We start from the raw sequence: 17,207 nt of genomic DNA on the forward strand, positions 1-17,207 counted from the left end.
GAAGAAAGCCTCTGTGAAAGATAGTGTCCAAAGTACAAAAATAAAAGAAGCAAAAGAAAGAAAAGAGAAAGTAAGGAACTTAGAGGATACAGATTGTGCAAGGAGAAGAATACTTTAAAAAATTAATATTAGGAAAGAGAACATATTACATCCTTAAAATGTGTACAAAAGAGCTCTTAGAAATTAAAAATATGATAGTACAAATAAGTTAACTCAGTAGAAGTAATAGAAGATCAAAGTTATGAACACTACCAGAATGTAGAACAAAACGAGAAGAGATGAAAAGGGGACTGAAAAGATAATCAGAAAAGTCTGAAAATTTGGAGTTTGATAAAGAAAGAATAGGAAAAATTAAGACATTTCAAAGAAAAAGTTTATCAGTACTGAAGGACGAGTTTCCATAATTTAAAGGGTCCTCAGTACAATGAAGATAACGTTCAGCAGACTAACAGTGATGAGCAATGTTGTCTTCCCTCCTATCTGTTGCATCTGGGGGAGGAGAGGATAAATAAATAAAATATCAAGTGTGAGCATAGACTTTTTTCAGATGCTAATTACCAGAAAGTTTATCTCTATAGCATTTACTACCATGTGACATATTGTTTTTTTCCCTCCACTAGAATGTAAACTATAATTTTGTTTTGTTCATCACTCTGTCCTTCAGCCAGACAGTGCCTGGCACATATTAGGACCCCATTAAATATTTGATGGATAGATAAATGGGTAGCTAAATTAATTCCAGGGGTTTAGGGTTGGGTATATAGGGTTTTTAACAAAATATCAAACATTAGGAAGAATGAATATGCTAAGGAAGATGATAAATTTAGTTTGGGCCTTGTGTCCTATGCAGTTCAAAGTGTGGGAATAACATCTAGGAGAAAGTTGGGCATGAGTTGCAGGTTAATATTTGAATTGTTAGGTAGATGGTAATTTAAGCAATCGATATACCGTATTTTTCGGACCATAAGACGCACCAGACCATAAGACGCACCAGTTTTTAGAGAAGGGAAATGAAGAAAAGAAGATTCTGAAACAAATAGTGTCCTAAAATATTTTATGTGCATTAAAACCCAACATCACAGTCATAAACACATGTAATCAACCCTGTAAAGTAAACAGCAGCATTTAGAACCATTTTAGAGCCGGGCAAGCACACAGAGCCGGGCAAGTAAAAAAACTTTTTTTTTACAGTATATGTGTAGGCCATATTTGGACCATAAGACGCAGGGACTTTTTCCCCCCACTTCTGGGGGGGAAAAAGTGCGTCTTATGGTCCGAAAAATACGGTAACTTACCTTGCCCAGGAAGGGGCTAGGAAAGAAATCCAGCTTTGGAGACTGGAATATTTTTAAGAGTCTGAAAGAATAAAAACAAAAAGGGGGGTGGGGGGGAGGGGAGAAAGAAATAAAAGGACAACATTGGGGTAGATATTAATGGTAAGAATTTTAAGAGGGAAAAAGTCAACTGTCGCAGCTGCCAAAAGTCTAGTAGAAAGAGTGTATATCTGAAGCAATATTTTTTTTGACATTTGGGAGGTTATGAATAACTTTATGAGAACAATTTTTATAGAGTAGTGGGGAAATGAGAATTCAATGAATAGAAATCAAGGGTTATCTATTTAGGAAGGTTTGGCCATGAGGGGTAAGTAACAGAGTATGAACTTGAAGGGGAGACAAGTTTGGGCAAGATTTTCTGGCTAAATGAAAGGAGCACTAAAAATAAAGATATCAACAGGTGATAGAGAAAGAAAAAAAGTAGGTGGAATAATAACTGAAAGATTGAGACTCCTGAAAAGACAGAGTTATTAGTTGGAGGTAGGAGTACAGGTGAAGCTGTTAGCCAGGAGAAGATAGCTCTTTCTCTGGCTAAAGAGGTGAGTAAGGAGATAGACCTGGAGGACAGAGGCACAAAGATCTGTGTTTGACAGACTCTTCCTATTGTGGGTAAAGTCAAAGACTGGTGTGCTTGTATGAGAAGTTGTAATGGACTTGACGGTGGGTGGTATTGTTTTGGTTGGTAACCATGATGAAATGGAAAACAGTAGCATAGTACCATGTAGCAGTAAAGGTCTCCCCAAAAATGCATATTCCATAATTTTGATGTGTGTGTTTGCATATATAATTATTGATAACTAATAAAACAATTTTTCCCCCCCATTGTAGCACAACTAAGAAAAGGCAAAAAATACAGACTCCAAGTTTTACTGAACCTGGTCAAGAATTTCTGTCCAAATCTCATTTTTATGAACAGCCAACTTTGGAAAAATCTTCAAGCGATTCATCAATTTTGGAACAGCCATTTTATAAGGTTCCTGCTACACAAAGTAAAAAAAGGAGATACTCAATTACTACAGGCAAACCAATGAAAGTTTTTGTCCCACCTTTTAAAACTAAATCACATTTTCACAGAGATAATCAGTGTCTTGGCAGCAATAATGATTTGGAAGAAAACAAACAAAAACAAAACATAGGTGAACATGGCTCTGGTGGTAGTAAAAATAATGTTAATGACAGTAAAGTTCATCAGCCCAACAAAGATAACTCCAATCAAGTAGCAACTGTAATCTCCACAAAGTGTGAAGAAGAACCTTTAGGTATTTTGTGAAAATTTGTGTTGGCATAATTTTGCCTTTCAACTAGATATTTCTTATATTAAATAATGCTTTGAGGATTTCCCACCTTTGTAATGATTAATAATTTCAAAACCTTCTTTAATGCTTTAGATTTTTCCAAGTCCAGATATTAGATTTAAATTACTCTAATATTGTCTTTCAAAAGCAACTACTTGTGGATTTTCTTGTTTTAAGAAAAGTAATTAGACACACACATAGGATTGTTATTACTGGAATATATTTTTTCCTAGGCTACTTATTTTCTTCTAAATCTGAAATAAAAATAATAGACATATTTCTATTCTTTAGAATTTGAAACCTTTTTCATGCCTGAAGATTTAAAATTAGAGCTAATTGATAATGTATAATTTTATAAAGCAAGGGATGTGCTTTTTAAATTTAATACTCAAGTATTATTTTTTGCTTCTTATTTCTTAATAGATTTCAATACAAATCTTCAGAATGCCAGAGATATACAGGATATGCGTATTAAAAAGAAATATAGCCAACAAATTTTTCCACAGCCAGGAAGTCTGTATCTTGCAAAAACATCCACTGTGCCTAGAATCTCTCTGAAAGTAGCAGTAGAAGGCAAAGTTCCCTCTGCATGTTCCCATAAACAGGTATGCTTTTGTTGACAATGCTAATAGCTTTTATAGAACCAGTTGAGGCAACAATGAATGGATGAATGAAATCATCATGTTCCTAATCCACCTACAGGGGCAGCCTTCTCTTCCTCTCCTGCCTTAATCCTACAGAGTCATCTATACTTCAGAATTACTAGTAGTATTTCTCTTCCCCTTTCAAAATGTATTTTATTACTATAAGTGCTCTTGGCTAGGTATTTAGAGGAAAGTAGTCTCATTGAATTTAAATTGTGAATAACTCATAGTCCTGAACTCACTAAGAGTTATTCACAGTTTTAAAAGAGGATTCTTAGAAAGCTACTAGAGGCCCAATGCACGAAATTCATGCAAGAGCAGGCCTTCCTTTCCGGGCTGCTGGCACTGGCTTCCCTCTGGCCAACCACAGGCACTAAGAACCGGGCTTCCCTCAAAGCCCCAGCTTCATCCAGAGGATATCTGGTCTAATTAGCATATTATGCTTTTATTATTATAGACTAGAGGCCCATTTGCATGAAAATTCATGCACTGGAGCGGGGTGTCACTCAGCCCAGCCTGCCCCTTCTCACAGTCCGTCCGGGAGCCCTTAGGGGCAGGAGGCAACCAGCAATCGGGAAGGCGACGCTCCCATCACACCTCTGCTTCTGCTTCTGCCACTGCTGCAGTGCAAGCCTTAGCCAGCCCTGGTTACCTGAGCCTCGGGCAGCCCTGGGCAGCTGGGCAGCCACCGTCTGAGACTTGCCTGCACCTCAGGCCAGCTCTGGGCAGCTGGGGGGCTCAGGGAACTGAGGGACTTCGGAGGCAGGCGCCCTGGGCGGCTGAGGGGACTAGACGCCACCATCTTGTGATTGTGGGCACCACCATCTTTGAGGGCATGGCAGTCAGTTAGCATATCCACTCCTTATTTGCTGTGGGTGCCACAGTCTTTGTGATGGCGTGAGGGCCAATTAGCATATTTCCTCTTTGCTAGATAGGATTTCTATATAGTTAGCATTTTAGGCACTGGAAAAGTGAAAATGATATTGGTAATATTAATAGGTGACATTGATTGAGCATTTTCTATGTGCTAGGCACTCTTCTAAGCACTGTGCCTGCTGGTTATATCTTATTTAATCTTCATAAGCACCTAAAAGAAAGGCACCATTATTTTGTTCATTTTATGGATGAAAGAACTGAAGCACAGAGAAGGTTAAGTAACTGCCCCCAAGTCACTTAACTAAGCAAGTAAAAGAGCCACAATTCCAAAGTAAGAGTCTGACTCCAGAGTGAAGTCTGAATGAAGGAAAAGATTCTCTGGGATCAGGCCTCTGGGGTGAAAGTGAGCACCTTGAGATAGTCAGGCCTATGTAGAAATCTGACCTCCTGAGATCAGACTCCCTGAAATACACTTTTTACTATTCTCTCCCTTCTAAATTTTTTACTTAAGAGATTTTGTAAAACATTGTAACTTTTTTTACCCCCACAATGACTTCTAATGGCAGATAAAGCAGGAGGCATTTACACAGGGGAATGAAAAAGGTGCAACAGACTCTCGAAATGGGGGTGGGGGGAGGGGTCATTTCAAGTATATCAGCATTTTAGCTTCTGGTAAATAAGATAACATTTTTATAGTGAATATTTTAATATTTAAATGAAAATTTTGAGTAAATTCAGTTTCAGTTTATTATAATTGTTTCTATTCTGTGAAACATGCTTTTTTGTTTGATTTGTTTTTCATTCGTTATCAAATTTTTCTATTTCTTTTGTCCAGCTGTATATGTATGGCATCTCTAAACATTGCCTAACAATTAACAGCAAAAATGCAGAGTCTTTTCAGTTTCACACTCAGGATTATTTTGGTAAGGAAGGCTCCTGGGCTGGAAAGGGAGCACAGCTGGCTGACGGTGGATGGCTTGTACCCTCCAATGATGGGAAGGCTGGAAAAGAAGAATTTTATAGGTATTCTGTGCAAAAAGATGTATTAACTTTTATATATTCTTTAATCATTCTTCCTCACAAGCTCTTCTTTCTTCTCTTTCCTTATTTCTCTTGAACCTTAAAAAGTTGGCTAGGAATCAAATTTTTACATCAAATCATTTTTTTATTACTATTTTTTAATAAAATCCTCACCTGTGGATGTTTTCCATTGATTTTTAGAGAGAGTAGAAGAGAGAGGGAAAGACAGAGAGAAATATCAGTGCGAGAGAAACACATCGATTGGTTGCCCCCTGCACATCCCTGACCAGTGCCGAGGCTGGGGAGGAGTGTGCAATCGAGGTACGTGCCCTTGACCAGAATTGAACCCAGGACCCTTTGGTCTGCAGGCTGATGCTCTATCCACTGAGCCAAATCAGCAAGAGTTACATCAAATCATTTTAAACGCATTATGGTTCAATTGACATTTTGCTGAAATCTCTTAAAAAGTGAATTATGGTTTGTCTTAGCATTTAATGAATTGATTTTCTTAAATTGGGACATTTTCTTATACATTTACAAAATAAAGACTGATAAGAAAAGTTAAATTTGAAATGGCCTTATCATAGACCACCATACATGTACACTTGTGTCATATTCTCTTTCACTGTGTATTTCAATAAATATGAAATAGAATTGCTAAAAATTAAACATAAGTACTTAAATATCAGTAGTGCCAAAAATTAGTAAACATTACTGCCCTAACACAACAATTTAGAAACTATATAACTTCTTATGATTCTAATGTTTATATAAACATAACTTAAACTTTTTGCTATCAGAGATTTATAACCTTAAGGCTTAAGCCAATGGAAAGAGACACAGAAGCGTTTGATAAGCTGTAACATCCATTTATGATTAAAACACTCAATAAAATAGGAATAGAAGGAAAGTACCTCAACATAATAAAGGTCATATATGATACTCAGCTAATACCATATTCAATGATGAAAAATGGAAAGTTTTTTCTCAGCAACAAGACAAGGAGGTCTACTCTCACCACTCCTATTCTTGATAAGATCATATGATTTTTATCCTTTTGTTAATGTGTTGTATTACATTGATTGATTTGTTGAACCACTCCGTGTGTCCCTGGAAAGAACCCCACTTGGTCATGATGTATCTTTTTTTTTTTAATGTACTGTTGCATTTAATTTGCTAGTATTTCGTTTAGGATATTCACATCTGTATTCATCAGAGAGATTGGTTTATAGTTTTCTTTTTTTGTGAATTCTTTGTCAGGTATTGGTATCAGGTTTATATTGACCTCATAGAATGTGATAGGAAGTATTGGCTCTTCAATTTTTGGGGAGAGTTTGAGGATAGGTTTTAAATCTTTGAATGTTGGTAGAATTCACTGGGGAAGTCATCTGGTCTGAACTTTTATTTGTTGGAAGATTTCAATTTCCTCACTACTGATCAGTTTATTTAGAATTTCCAATTCTTCATGATTTTGTCTAGGAATTGGAATTTATCTATTCTAGGTTATTGAATTTGGTGACAGTCTTTCATAATATTCTCGTATGATCCTTTGTATATCTGCGATGTCTGTGGTGACTTCTCTCATTCCTGATTTTATTTATATGGGTCTTTTTTCTTTTCTCCTTAGTGAACCTAGCCAGGGTTTTGTCCATTTTATTAACCTTTTCCAAGAACCAGCTCTTTGTTCTATTAATTTTTTGTATAATCTTTTTGTTATCTATTTCATTCACTTTTGCTCAATTTTTATTATTTACTTTTTTCGGCTGACATTGGGTTGCTTTTGTTCTTCTTTTTCTAGTTATTTAAGATGCAATGTTAGGTTGTTTACTTGGGATTTCTCTTGTTTCTTAAGATAAGCCTGGAATGATGTAAACTTCCCTCATATTAGTTCTTTCACTACATCCCAGAAGTTTTGGTATGTTGCATTGTCATTCTCATTTGTCTCTCTATATATTTTTATTTCATCTTTTACTTTTTCTTTGATCCACTCTTTTTTTAAAAAATATATTTTTTTTTATTGATTTTTTACAGAGAGGAAGGGAGAGAGAGAGAGAGAGTTAGAAACATCAATGAGAGAGTCATCGATCAGCTGCCTCTTGCACACACCCTACTGGGGATATGCCCGCAACCAAGGTACATGCCCCTGACCAGAATCGAACCCAGGACCCTTGAGTCCGCAGGCCGACGCTCTATCCACTGAGCCAAAACGGTTTCGGCTCCACTCGTTTTTTTTAATAGTTTGTTGTTTAATCTCCATGTGTTTGTGGGTTTCTTTACTTACCTTTTGCAGTTGAATTCTAATTTTAACCTGTTAACCGAGCAGGACCCATAAAAACGTCAAACGTGAACAATATCGGGAATGGGTAGGACGTATGAATACGTCCTTGAAATATATGTTGCGCCCCGAGAGGGACGGTATATATTTTTTGTAATCTTTTTTTTTTTTAATATTTTATTGATTTTTTACAGAGAGGAAGGAAAGGGGAGGGATAGAGAGTTAGAAATATCGATGAGATGAGAGAGAAACATCGATCAGCTGCCTCTTGCACACCTCCCCCCCCCACTGGGGATGTGCCGGCAACCAAGGTACATGCCCTTGACCGGAATCCAACCCGGGACCTTTAGGTCCGAAGGACGACGCTCTATCCGGTTTCGGCTATTTTTTGTAATCTTTATCATTGTTTGTAAAATTTATAATTTTTTAATTCGACGTGTCCATTTTTTTGTCGGTATTCTTTTCTATTTTTTTTCTGTAATTTTGTATTTTCCTTTGTGCTTTATATATATATATATATATATATATATATATATATATATATATATATATAAACAAAAATATATATATATTTCATTTATTTTCATTAAGTATAAATAAAAAGAAAATAATATGAAATTACGTCCTCCGGGTGTGACGTACTGACACGTCCTAGTGAAAGAGTACGTGCCCGTTACAGGTTGCGTCATTAAAAAGGGAACTCCCCGGTTAAGGAATTGTGGTCAGAGAATATGGTTGGTATAATTTCAGTCTTCTTTAATTTGTTGATGCTAGTTTTTTGACCCAACATATGGTCTATCCTTGTGAATGTTTCATGTGCACTAGAATGTATAAGGTTGATATTTCTTTATTGATTTTTTTGTTTGGTTGATGTGTATAGAGATGTCAATGGAATATTAAGGTCCCCAGCTATGATTGTATTTTGGTCTGTTTCTTCCTTTACTTCTATGAGTAGTTGTTTTATATACTTCAGGACTCCTTGGTTGGGTGCAGATATATTAAGAAGTGTTATGTTTTCTTGAGGTAGTATTCCCTTTTTCATTATAAAGTGTCCATCTTTGTCTCTTATTATTTTTGTTATCTTGAATTCTATTTTGTCAGATATAAGTATGACTATACCTGCTTTTCTAATGGTGTTATTTGCTTGGAGAATCATTTTCCACGTTTTACTTTGAATCTACCTTTATCTTGGCAGCTTAGATGTGTGTCTTGTAGGCAGCATATGGTTGGGTTTTGTTTTTTATCCACTCTGCACTCTGGGCCTCTTTATTGGTGAATTCAGACCTTTTACATTTAGGATAATTATTTATGTTTCAGGATTTTCTATAGACATTTAATCTTTTGTTTTCTGGGAGTTTTATGCTTCCATTTGGTTCTTTTCTTTTGTGTTTCTGTCATTTTTCTTTGGTGGTATTCCATACTTCTTTTCTTTGTTTTCTCTCTTTTTAAGCTATGTGTCCTGGTTTGGGGATTTTTATGTGTGGTTACCAATAGGTTTATAAAAAATGAAGTTGCATATATACCATAGTTTTGTGTTTTTTTTCTTTTGAGTGCATCTGATCTTCATTTTCCTTTGCTAGTTCAGATTTCTCCTTTTTATGTTTTTGTTGTCACAGATTATACCTGTTTATGCTGTAAGTTTTTTGGTGCTCTTCCTCTTAGTGTTGTGACCTTATTTCTTTGTTTCATGTATAATAGAAGAACTCCCTTGTGTATTTCTTGAAATGGATGCTTTTCTGGTGATAAAATCCCTTAGCTTCTGTATGTCTGGGAACGTCTTTATTTCTCCTTCATATTTAAAGGATAATTTTTCTGAATATATTATTCATGGCTGGTAATTTCTTTCTTTCAGATGTTTGAATATTTGGTTCCACTCTCCTCTGGCTATAGAGTTTCTGCTGAGAAGTCAGATGACATTCTAATAGGTTTTCCTTTGTAGGTCACTTCCTTCTTTTCCCTGGTTCCTTTGAGAATGTTTTCTTTGTCATTGATTTTCGACAGTTTTATTACCAACTGCCTTGAAGAGGACCTCTTTGGATTCGTTGCTTTTTCAGGTGGAGTCAGATAATTATCATAGTGCTCTTTCATATTTACTTATGCTCATGTCTCTTCTCTTTCCCTCTGTGTCATTTCTTGATTTCTATTTTCTATATCACTAATTCTTTCTTCCATCCGGTTAGCTCTATTTCTATCCTTAGTAGTTTACTCTTAATTTCCTTAATTGTATGCTTCATTTACAGGATTGCTGATTGGTGTTTTTTTGTTGTTTTGTTTTGTTTTTGTTTTGTTTTTAAATGTTTCAATCTCTTTGGTAATGTATTCATTTTGTTTGTTGACTTGTTTTCTGAGTGCATTGAATTGCCTGAGTGCATTGAATTGCCTGTTGAGTATTTTCAGAACTGCAATCTTGAAATCTCTGTCATTTACATCACATTTTTCCATATCTTCCAGCTTATTTTCTGGGGATTTTTCATTTTCTTTCTGATCATCCTTGTTACGGTAGTGATTCATGCTATCTGCTATTCTCCTTTTTCTAGGCATGTAGCTTTCTCTGAAGAGGTCTTTCTACTATTTTCTAGTAGTTGACACAGATTCATAAGATTTTTTTTTTTACCTCTGTGATCTCCCAGATTTAACCTCCAAGGCTTCCATGGTGGTGACCCCTGAGGTCCCATGGAGTCCCAACCAAAGCACTCCACCTGGGGATCAGTCACCGAGGGAAACGGTGGTTCTACTGCAACACTGTTTATAGATAATCTTGTTTTATAGATAATATACTTCTATACCTGACTTCAAGGGCAATGGGAGGTGAGTTTTGGGAGTTCAAGTGGCAGCAGGGCTCTGTGGTTCTGTTTCTTTGTCTGAAACACCACTGCCAGCTTGACAGTGGGGAGGTCCATGCTCTGTCAGTCCTGTCTGATTCAGACACTGTTCACTCCCTTGGCTCTCGCCCTGCAACTTTCTGTTCCTCCCAGCCGAAGGAAGAGCCTGCTCCTGTCTGCAGGGCTGCGTCTGTGGGCCATCTGCACTGTACCCCCTGCTTGTCTCCCTATTTATTCCTGGTTGCACTCCTTTAGATGTTTCATACCTGGGTCTCTCAGGCGTGCATCTGTGTTGAGCAGGGATATCTTTGTTGAATTATAGTTGGTTAACTTATTTAAATTTCAGGGGTGGAGGACAAGGTATGCTTACACTGCCGTTCCTCTGGCATCCTAGTGTGGATTTCTGTTATGTTATTTTAAAACATAAATGTTAATTACATCTTTACTTGTCTCCTATAACAAATAATCTATCAATTCTAATTGGAAAAGTATGTAAGTAGTTGTATTCTTTTGTTGTATAAAGTAGACTCTAGAAGAGGTTAAAAGTAATGACCCTCTCACCCTAGGGGGTTCCTCATTTGGTTGAAGCATCTTTCCACACACCAAAAGGTTGATTCCTGCTCAGGGCATTTACCTGTGTTGGGGGTACAGTCCCCTGGCAGGACATGTACGAGCGGCAACCAATCAACCAATTGATGTTTCTCTCTCACATCTATCTTTCTCTCTCTCTGTCTCTCTCACACCCTCTTTCTCTCTCCCTCCCTCTCTCTCCGTCCGTGTGTCTGTCTGTCTCTCTCTCTCTCTCTCTCTCTCTCTCTCTCTCTCTCTCTCTCTCTCATCAATAAAAACATCCTCGGGTAAGGATTTTTAAGAAAGGATGACCCTGTAATCAGGTAGATATGTTCAGAATGTTTGAGTGTTGAGACTCAAGTAGTTTTTTTTGGATCATTCAATATTGAGAACCTACTATGTGCCAGATACTATTTTGACTATTACTAATAAAAAATAAAGAAAATCTTTGCCCTAAAAGTCTTACATTTCAGTGGCTTGGTCTGGAGTGGGGAAATAATTTTTTTTAATTAAGTAAATTGTATAGTTTATTAAATGGTGATAAATACTATGATAGTAAAGCTAGAAAGGTGGCTTAGGGAGGGATGGAGAAAGGTGCATTTTTTAAAATCAAGTGTCAGGGAGGCTTCACTGCATCTGTGACATTTAATCAATGACCTAAAGGAGGTCAAGGAAGTGGGGACTACATCCTGGCTCTAATAGGGGAGCATGGTTATTTGAGGAACAGGAGGAAGTTTAGATAGCTGGAGTAGACTTTGTAGCAGGAGCAGGTGGAGAGGTAGGACCTTAAAGACCTTTGTAAGAATGTTGGCTTTTACTCTGAATAATCATTTTCACTTATAATTTTATATAATAAAAGTCTAATATGTAAATTGACCAAGCGGCAGAATGACCTGTGGAACAACTGGTCACTTTGTCGTGCACTGACCACCAGGGGGCAGATGCTCAACACAGCAGCTGCCTCTAGCCAGCAGGCCCCAGGCTGACCAAGGCAGGTGCCAGTGTAGGGGGTCCCCTTCCCCTTATCCCCGATCGCCCCACCAGTCGCCCCACAGATTGGCTCTGATCGCTGGCCAGGTCTAGGAACCCTATACATGCATGAATTTTGTGCACCAGGCCTCTAGTGTTTCATATTGAAATGTTTAAAGTAGAAGGTGACATGATCTGGCTTATTTTTGAAAGAAGACTCTGGCTACTTGTTGGAATCAGACTGTAGGGAGGGGCAAGGGTAAAAGCAGAGAGACCACTTACGAAGCTATTACAGTAATCCAGGTGAAAAATAGTTGATTGGACCAAGGAGGTACAGTTGAGTTGGTGAAAAACAGTTGGATTCTGGGTATATTTTGAAGATGGCATCTTCAAAATATAGTCAAGGATGGATGAAGAGCATGAGGGTGGCTCCAAAAATTTTGGCAGCAGTTGGAAGGATAATTACCAGGTGCAGAAAATTGAGAAGACCAAGGATGGAATGGAAATTGAGAGTTTCAATTTGGGACATTTGAAGTTTGGGGTATCAGTAGACATGTAGGTGGAGATGTTGAATAGGCATTTGGAGTTCATAGGTAAAGTATAGGCCAAAGAAATCAATTTTAGAATTGTTGGGATATAGATGGAATTTAAAGCCATGAAAAAGAGACTGAGAAAGAGCAATCTCAAGTTAGGAATAAATGCTAAAGAGTATGGTGTGTTGCAAGCCAAGTGTTGATGGTGCTTCAGGAAATAAAGAATGACCAGCTATGTCAGTGCTGTTGATAGGTAAAGTAAGATGGAACTGAGATTGTTGGCTAGGTTTAGCAACATGGAGGTCATCACTGATCTTAATAAAATCAGTAATTTGGTGGGACAATGGCCTGATCAGGATGCAGTAATAGGGTAGTGGAAGAAGAGGAATCAGAGAAAGAAACTGTAGTCATTCTTTCAGTCATTGCCAAAAGGAGAAGTAGAGAAGAGCAGTAGCTAGAGAAGGAAGTAGGTGGTGTTAGTTTCATTGTGTTTGTTTGTTTTAAGGTAGAACAACTGTTTCTTATGCACTGGAATAAAATTGATGATTCAGGAGCGAGAGAAGGCATTTTTTAGGTCAGTATCCTTGACTAGTCAAGGAAGGTTGGAAGCTTGTGTACAAAAGGCAGGAGAAGGCAAAGTGAAGGATACAGATGTTGGTGGGTTGGTATATGTAAGAGTGGAAGCTTATGGAAGTTTTCTCTTGATTATTTCTGCTCCTTAGTGAGAATGGGTGAAGAAGAAGAGTTTGAGATTTGAGCAGATAGAGGAGCACCAGGACTAGAGAAGGAAGTTCTTAAGTGATTTCTAAAAACAGTCTCTTTAATAAGAAAAATAATCTCAAATATAAGTATTTTAAGTTAAGGATTTCATTTTCCAGTTGAAATAATTGTATTGACTAGTATGTTTAGTGACTTTTTATAAGTATATTTTGATAGATAACAAATCGTTTTCTAAAATTATATTGCTATTGATTATATATTAACTCATAAAAATTTGTTAAATGATCTTGTCAAATATAGATTTTTGCCAAGAATAGTCATTGTTACCAAATTTAATATTACCTTACGTGGAGTTTTTTGTTGTTGTTTTGTTTTGTTTTGTTTTGCTATTTTATTCTATCTTCCTTTGTTCAGGGCTCTGTGTGACACCCCAGGTGTGGATCCAAAGCTTATTTCTAGAGGTTGGGTCTATAATCACTATAGATGGATTATATGGAAACTGGCAGCTATGGAATTTGCCTTTCCTAAGGAATTTGCTAATAGATGCCTAAGCCCAGAAAGGGTGCTTCTTCAACTAAAATACAGGCAAGTTTAAAGCATTATATTATGTAATCATATCTTGGGTACAATTCAGACATCTGTGCAGTCTGTGATTCATGTCATAGTGCAGGGGTGGGGAACCACTTTTCTGCCAAGGGCCATTTTGATATAATATCACTTGCAGGCCATACAAAATTATGAACTTAAAAATTAGTCTTCTATAATTTGGTCAAACATTGAATTAACTCACCCCTAATGCCTTGGCAGGGCCAGACCAAATGATTTCAAGGGCCTTATATGGCCTGCGTGCTGGACATTCCCTACTTGTGTGGTAGAGGAACACAAGCCACCTGCCTGGCAGTGACAGTCGCTATCCCATACTGCTGGTCAGTTGTATGGAGTAGTTAGTTCTCTTGTCATCCCCCAGGCCCTACTTAAGAGAAATTACACATTCATACACCTCTTGCTTCCCTCTTCCTCCACCCCCTCCATAACTTCTTAGAATATGAATTACCAGTTTGATCCACTTTATGGGGATTGCTAATTAATAAAGCATCTTTGCATTTGGGAGGCTTTAATATTTAATTCAGATTTTAATGGCATAACACGTAATATATTGCTAGCTACCGAATTTTAAATTCTCTTGTCTCAGTATTTCTTCAATAAAGTTATTGAAGTTTTATTTTCAACTAGAGGCCCGGTGCATGGACCGGTGAGGTCTTTCAGGCTGGCCTGAGCCCTCTCGCAATTTAGGACCCCTTGGGGAATGTAATAGTGCACGAAGCAGCAGGTGGCTCCTGCTCATTCCAGCCCCACTGAGTGCTACCGGGGAGGCGGGAGAGGCCCACGCTGCCACAGCTGCGCCCAGCAACCGTGAGCCCAGCGTCTGGTGCCCATCACTGAGCAGCCCTCCCACTGTGGGAGCGCACTGACCACCAGGGGGCAGCTCCTTCTTTGAGCGTGTGCCCTGGTGGTCAGTGCATACCATAGCAACCGGTCAACTGGTCATTTGGTTGCTAGGCAAATATATATATTATTCATTGACTGTTTTTACATTGAAATTGTACTCACAATTCCTAAAATAACAATTTTATTTTTAGATATGATATGGAAATTGATAGAAGTCAAAGATCCGCTATAAAAAAGATAACAGAAAGGGATGATACAGCTGCAAAAACACTTGTTCTCTGTGTTTCTGAAATACTTTCACCAAGCACAAGTCTAACTGAAACTTCTAACAGCAAAACTGGTGGTGTGGATACCAGCAAAACAGCTATTGTGGAACTGACTGATGGATGGTATGCTGCGAAGGCCCAGCTGGACCCTCCTCTCTCAGCTCTTGTGCAGAAAGGTAGACTGGCTGTCGGTCAGAAGATCATCACTCACGGAGCAGAACTGGTGGGCTCTCCTGATGCCTGTGCACCTCTTGAAGCCCCAGAATCTCTTATGCTAAAGGTAAGTTAAATTAATGCACTTTCAGTTAAATTCTAAAAAAGTTTTTACATTTGGAATGTTAAATATACTTATACCTGTTAAGGCTATTCTGTTTCTTGAAAATATACTGATAATCTCAGTATAAAATGGCAGATTCCTCAGATACACTTCTCATAACATATCTCCATCATTAAGTGGCACGCGATTTTATAAGGCTCATGACCCCAAAAAACATTGACTGATGCAACCCTGCCTGATCTTCTATTCATGCCCCACAGAGGCAACCACTGTAAATCCCTTTGGCTGTTTCTTTGCTTATATGCTGAATTTTCTTCTCTCCTTCAGTTTAGACCTTTATTAGCTTCTTACTGTGAAAGAGGGGTGACATTTTTATTCAATGTTTACATTATAATGACTATGAAAAATATTTTTTGCAACTCAGAAATATACTATGAGTACATTTCATTTCTTTTTTTAAATATATTTTTATTGATTTCAGAGAGGAAGAGAGAGGGATGTGGGGAGAGAGAGAGAAAATGAGAGAGGATCATTGATTGACTTTCTCCTGCATGCCCTCACAGGGAATCGAGCTCACAACCTGGGCATGTGCTCTGACTGAGAATCAGACCTTGACCTCCTAGTTCGTAGGTCAGTGCTCAGTCACTGAGCCATGCAGGCCAGGTTACACTTACTTTCTTTACAACTTACTGCTTTCCCTGGAGTTACTGACTATCTTGCTTTTTGTTTTTGTTTTTCTTAATTTTCTGTGTTCTTACTACCAATTCATTCCCACACAGGAGCTATGTAAAACTCATCTCAATGTGATAAAATACCTTTATTGGTTCCATTTATTTTTCTTGATGATTCTTGAACTTCTCCATATTCCTTCTTTATCCTTAAATGGTTATTTTCTATCTATGCTGCACAGGTATCATCCTAAACAGTATTTTCACCTCTTTTCTATGTCAGTAGCCCTGTTTTCTGGATTTTATTCTAAATTCCTATGTTTATTCTTTTTTTTTTTTTTTTTTTTTTTTTTTTTTACCTCTCATTACACTTACTTGGTCCTATGTTTATTCTTTAGTTTTAAGGACACACAGCCTCCAGAGCCTTTTTGAGAAGGGAGCATGCAGCTCTTTTGATTATATTGTAAGGTTGGCCAAATATAGAATTTGCAGTTGAAATAATTTCTTTTAATGTTGAAGACATTTCTTCTATTACCTTCTTGCTTCTAGTATAGCTTCTGCTATGTTCAGTGCTATTCTTATTCCCAGTCCTTCACTATGGGATCTGTTTCTAAGACATTTTCAACATCATTTGTCTCCAGTATTCTGAAATTTCATAATAAGTACTTTGGTATCGGCCTTATTTTGTAATTATTGTCCTGGGTACACAGTGGCAATCAGTCTATAAACATATGTCCTTCATTGATTTCTGAGAAATTTTCTTGAAGTCGTTCTTCTTTTAATAAAATATGTTTTTATTGATTTTAGGGAGAGAGGAAGAGAGAGGGAGAGAAAGATTGAGACATCAATGAGAAACATCGATCCACTTCCTCCTGCATGCCCCCTCCTGGGGATCGAGCCCACAACCCGGGCATGTGCCCTGACCGGAAATGGGGCTGGTACCCTCTTGGCCCTGACACACTTGCCGATGCAGGATTGCCACCAACCCTCAGCTGTAAAATACACAGTATCTGTGAAGTGTAATAAAACATAGTGCAATGAAACAAGATATGCCAGAAGTCAGATTTATATAACATTAAGACTCCATGGCAGTATGAACAATTTTGGGGGGGAAAACACAGTTTTATTGAAGTATAATTCACACACCATGCAATTTACCCACTGAAAGTGACAATATTGTGATTCAACTCTAACCATTACCACAATCAGTTTTAGAGCATTTTCATCACCAGCCCACTCATCTGTTGGCAGTGCCCATCCTCCTGAGCTATCAAACTCCCACAAGTCTTCCTCAACCTAAAAAGAAAAGAAAAAAGCCTTACCTCTGCTATGCACTCTTTGGACATTGTGTAATAGGTTTCCCTCTTTCCATGACTAAATCTCTCTCTTTAAAAAAATTTTTTTTTTTACTTTACAATTATAGTTGACATTCAATGTTATATTATTGTTAGGTGTATAAAACAATGGTTAGACAATCATAAACTTCACC

The 17,207-nt window shown here is 37.5% G+C and overlaps 1 protein-coding gene across 3 annotated transcripts in view; it reads left to right on the forward strand.

Moving 5' to 3' along the window:
- BRCA2 (BRCA2 DNA repair associated) overlaps positions 1–17,207 on the forward strand; it is a 70,070-nt gene that overhangs the window by 26,979 nt on the left and 25,884 nt on the right. For 2 of the 3 annotated variants that reach the window (XM_084878501.1, XM_084878503.1), the window contains exons 14-18: positions 2,163–2,593; positions 3,053–3,234; positions 4,985–5,172; positions 13,473–13,643; positions 14,699–15,053. In XM_084878501.1, the coding sequence (XP_084734627.1) occupies positions 2,163–2,593; positions 3,053–3,234; positions 4,985–5,172; positions 13,473–13,643; positions 14,699–15,053 (1,327 nt within the window). The remainder of the gene's footprint in view (positions 1–2,162; positions 2,594–3,052; positions 3,235–4,984; positions 5,173–13,472; positions 13,644–14,698; positions 15,054–17,207) is intronic. The other variant, XM_084878502.1, reaches the window with a different exon arrangement.

This window comes from Pipistrellus hanaki (assembly GCF_964339955.1).
Source record: "Pipistrellus hanaki genome assembly, chromosome: 3".
Taxonomy (NCBI): Eukaryota; Metazoa; Chordata; class Mammalia; order Chiroptera; family Vespertilionidae; genus Pipistrellus; species Pipistrellus hanaki.